General features: G+C 35.7%; 1 protein-coding gene across 1 annotated transcript in view; it reads right to left on the bottom strand.

Annotated features, from left to right (window-relative positions):
• Positions 1–2,665, bottom strand: part of LOC117119104 (high affinity cGMP-specific 3',5'-cyclic phosphodiesterase 9A-like) — a 17,555-nt gene extending 14,890 nt beyond the window's left edge. Inside the window, exon 1 of the mRNA XM_033263918.1 lies at positions 2,509–2,665. Coding sequence (XP_033119809.1) covers positions 2,509–2,577 — 69 coding nt within the window. The 5' untranslated portion in view covers positions 2,578–2,665. The remainder of the gene's footprint in view (positions 1–2,508) is intronic.
• Between the last annotated feature and the right edge of the window lie 2,610 nt (positions 2,666–5,275).

Genomic DNA, 5,275 nt, shown 5'->3' with positions numbered 1-5,275 from the left:
CACTGTATTTACCTTTCTTTGATGATTTATTATATATAATTTAACAGTGTTAACGGCTATCTTGATTTATATTATATATATATATATATATATATATATATATACTATATATATATATATAGATAAATATAGAGATAAATACTAACCCTTCTTGCGGTAATGCTATAAATATAGGCCTATATAAAAAAAATCATAAAACACCACAACAGTTGTTAAAAACAGGTAACTGTTACATCTTCATTTAATTTTGTCATTCTGATATTCATTATTTCGTTTCTTCATTTTTATTCATACCATTCTTTCTTCTTTACATTTACGGTTTAATCGATTCTTTAAAATGCAATAGGTCATGTTGTTTGTTAAATAGCTATGGTTCAATTCCTTTTTTATTTACAATACAATGTATCGCAGTTGTTCACTTCATTTATAAAAAAGACTGCATGAAAGCAATCACTGAAGATGGCAGATGTACTGCCGAAACATTTAATAATGAAATCAGCTAGGCCTTGCCTATATGCTATTGAGCTTAAAAACTGTGGTGGTTTTTTTTAAGATTTGCTTTTACACAGATCTATAAATAAATTTTGAACGTTAGAGAAGAGAAATAGGCCTATGCAATTGTGAACAAATAGGTGTCCCAAACGGGATTCGAACCCGGGAACTTCTGCTGTCTGCAGACACCTCTGGGCCATTGAGGCTTCTATGAAAATTCAAATCCGATTAAAGCATTAATTCTTTACATTCGTTTATTTTGCTCATATAAAATTTTCGGAGGCCTAAGATTTTTCAAACTTTTTTTAATGACTATGACCGAAATTTTGTACTGTATTACTATGTATTACTAAAATGTTATGAAAATATTATATCGCAAAGTGTGGGCACTTTATGTTAATAATTGAAGGGCACTTCAATTATTTAAACATAAATGCTTAAACATAAAAACACACTTAACTTAAGAGGCAGCCCCGTGAAGGAGATTACATTATACTTGGAGTAAAAGCGCCGCATAATAACGTCCAATATTAATTTGCCTTGTTGGTGGTAGTATCCATCATAATGCTTGGTTAACACTAAAGCCATTTCGACGTGTTTTCGCAAAACGCAAGCAACAATTACGCCTACGCCACCATTCACACTACAGTCGATTAGCCGCACAAACTAGGACGTGCAACTGAATTAGACGAAAATGAGATAAGTAAACCTTGAAAAGTGTCAACACCAAACTGTAACAACTCACCAATGATAAAAGGGCCAAAAAACATGTGCATGTCCCACAAATACACGTCTTTACGTGCGTATCGCTCTCGTTTTCAACATCCAGGGGGATAATTTTCAGCGCATTATCACTATCATCATCATCATCATCATCATCATCATCATCATCCTCATGTTCATTATTACTATTGTTATTATTATTATTATTACTATTACTATTACTATTACTATTACTATTACTATTACTATTACTATTACTATTATTATTATTATTATTATTATTATTATGTCTCTCTATTCCATAATGCCTATTAACCTAAAAGCCCAATTTAATTAATTATCTAGATTTCATCACAGGATACCTGTAGTAGATGACGATGGAAAAAAAAAGAAAATAATTGTATGGAACATCTTCCTCATATATATATATTCAGCCTCAAAGCAGGAATCAATCATGAAATGTCGGCCTCTCTCCGATTACTTCTTTTCCCCAGAGGCACGCGGTTCATTATCCGGCATCGACGAATTGAACAATTCTTCGTATACACTTCTAAGAATATACACGTTTTGTGTATAGTTTGTGATAGCCTGTTGTGAATGTTTTTAGCATTCAATAGCTCATAATCCTGCATGGCATTCGCCAATCTAACTAGGTCTTCTTATATTAAATAAATAATGAATAATGAGATGCATGGAGTGGTAAAAAACATTATGACGTCAATAAGTTACAAATTTGTGAACCCATACACAAAGAACCAAGCTACAGTTTGACTCTTTATGATTCTTAATCATTTCTTATGTCTATCATAATATAAAAGAAAATAAACTATTACTGTACTAATTAAGCTGTATTTATAAACATCAATCGAAAATATTTGCAGATCTAATTCCGTAAACAAAATGTGATTTTCCACTCCACAACGTAGTTGCACTTAAGTCTCATAATGTGGTTTTATAGAGTATAAGTTATTGTCAGTTTTATACATGATTTGTGAGCAACCCCTTAAATTTTGTTTCACACGAGGTCAGTTTTAAGCAAAGCGTTGTAAAGTAGACTAGTAACATTGTTCCTCTCACACATGAGGGAACCTCGACGCTTTAGCGCAAACGCAAACAACGTTAGTAGACGTGCGCTTGCACCAACGCGACTGATCTAGGCCGAGTGTAAACCAAGCTTTACATCGTTGCTTGCGCGCGTTTACCTCATCACGTCTAAATTGCTCTAATGTGAAACAGGATTAAAATTTACAGGCAGCGCGTAACCTTACAAAATCACAAAAATAATTCACCTACTTTCTTGACTTGACCGTTTACATTGATGTAAATAGTTTTACCCGTGTCTTTTGATACACCAGTACCCATCGTATGTACGTCTACAGCACGCGCAACTTAAATAGATGACAAAACAGTCGGGCCCTGACAATACAGCTGCAATACAATACAAAGCTGTTTCCTTGATAACTAATAAGAATGTAGCATCGTTGATTCTTTAAGGTACTGGAATATCGGTCACCATGGTAAACGCTAGATCGACGTCGCTGATTTGCTGATATGCTAGAAAAGGTGCTTAGCAGCCGTGTCAGAGTTCAACGCCGTGAACATAAGAAAATGTATCTTACGTAAATAATTAAAGGGGTCACAATAACTTCTATAAATTTCAGGTCTGGCTGTTTATCTTATATTAAAATTTAAACTGCGTTATTCATTCATTCAACACCAAACCAACAGTTCGTCGCTTACAATGTAAACACAGATAGTCTACTTCAAAATCACTTACAGTTTTACAAAATACGAGGATACAAAAGTTAAAAACGTACTCTATTTTATAAAAAGAAACCATAAACTATCGATACACCAACAGGCATGGAAATAGAATAGTAATGGTAGGATATTTGTTGAGCGCCTTCCACAATAAAATCGTCTCAAGGCGCTGACAGTATACAGACCCGAATTCAGATTGAAAAAAACATAAAAACAAAAAAATTGAAATAATTAAAAAAAATAAAATAAGCAAACAAGCCGTTCAAGTAATGATGTGAGATGGCGGCCAAAAATGACAAAATAAAAAAAATAAATAAAAAAAAAGACCGCGAACAGGAGAGGAAAGGGAATGTGCACTCCCGATGTTGCCCCCCCACCCCCTACAACAACCGTGTACGCGCAGGTACCCCGGCGACTTTTTGGGCTCCCAGTAGCTTCCACCTGGGATAAGCCTCGGCTCTTAACACAGTAGTACATAATCACACATCTTCTGGTGCTTTGCAATGAAATATCGCGTGTCTATTTCCTCTCTACGCACGCGTATTTCTTTCATTTACGCGCGTGGATTTCCTCTTTACGCACGCGTATTTACTTCCGCTTTATGCGTGCTTAGTGATGAGTTGTCAATACAACCAGGCATCATCAGGCAGTATAATGTTTACTTTTTCACAATAATGGGATTCGTACTATTAAAATAATAATAAAATACATTCGAGATTTCACCATTATAATTTAAAAACGTCAGGATGTCCGGAGTGGCTGCGTCGATAGCAACTCATCCATTTCACAACACGCAAATAAGGTATATTGTATGAAATTAAATTCAGTTGAGTTCGCAGTAGCAATTCATGATATACTGTAAGCTTGACGAATATAGACTCTGTAATGTTTTTTTTTTTCTCTCTTCTCTCATGAAATCTAATCGTTTTATTATTTCGTGGAATAATTGGTATCTCACAAGGACTGGATGGATGGATGGATTTATTCGGTGTAAACACCAAGGATAACCCACGAAAGTCTGAAGAAGACTTATTTACAGTAGAGCCCTTCCTGTGGCGATTGGACAGTACACCAGGAGACAATCCTCTACTTTTTTTTTCCAAAAAGTTTCTTTAACGTATACATGGGCCATAATGCACACAGGACCAACGGCTTAAACGTCTCATCCGAAAGACGGTGCGCTATCGTAACTTGCATTTCAGTGGCTACCACCAGTTTAGCTAGTTTAACAACCTACGCTCCCCCTTCTAATTTAAATAGACATTAGGGGGAACGTTGAGTCATTTAATCCGATATTTTTACTTCACAATTTCCTATTTAAATAGGATCGTAATACTAAGAAATTTTAAACATATTATGTATATTTCTTTTAAAATACTCTTTTAAAGTTATTTTTTAACAATGATTCTTCTAACCTTGTGTAAATTTAATGGCAGTCTTGTTCTTCACCTAAACATGTTGTGTATGAAATATTAAATGTTATATCCAGGATCATAATACAAAATACGTACAGTATATTATTATCCGGTTGAATATGTAATTAAATGAATAAAATCAGTGACATCAGTTAAATTTTAACATCCAATAACAAAGGTCGATAGATCCTGTAATCGCTTGGAAGTTACAATCTTTATATGTACCGTAATTCTTCAATCAGGCGTCATACGTTGAATTTTAATTTCAGTAAAAGCAGAGGTTATAATTATGCACAATATTAACAACCTTGGGCATAAGGCTTCAAAGAGCGAGAATACGGCAATATTGTGGGCATGCTATTATTATAATGAATTCAGGTTGGATACTCAAACGTGTGGTTATCCTAAGTGGTGAATTATGAACTTCATTAGTCTCGTAACCCGTACTAATCAGAATTGTTGGCAAATATTAATTTCTTTCAAACACCACAACGCCCGACAAAGTAGGGCCTTACCGGGGATTCCAGGGAGTTCGAACGCAGGTGAAAGATCGCAATTTCAATTTCTAGGCCTATGTTCTTTGGGAGTGGTCAAAGTGGGAAAAGTTTTGATGTTACGCTTGGCCAGAGTGACGCCAGCAAGGGGAGATTTACAGGGCCCTCGGGGTGATATGCTCCTTCCCTCCGTCGAGTAGGCTACACATTTTATCAATGAGAATTATATAGGCAGAGATGTAAATGTACAGATAGGCCTAGTGGAAAAGCTCCCGATGTGAACAGGCATCCCGACTGTACAAGAAGCGATGTAGTGGCGTAGGTGTCTAGGGGAGGGCGCGGGGTCCCAGTCGCGGCTCCACCACCCCCCCCCCCCCTCCCTTTGTACAC

This window comes from Anneissia japonica, unplaced genomic scaffold, assembly GCF_011630105.1.
Source record: "Anneissia japonica isolate Jap-2015-1 unplaced genomic scaffold, ASM1163010v1 scaffold7370_len818893_cov191, whole genome shotgun sequence".
Lineage (NCBI taxonomy): Eukaryota > Metazoa > Echinodermata > Crinoidea > Comatulida > Comatulidae > Anneissia > Anneissia japonica.
Note: the sequence above shows the minus strand (reverse complement) of the source record. Positions and strands in the feature narration are given on the sequence as shown.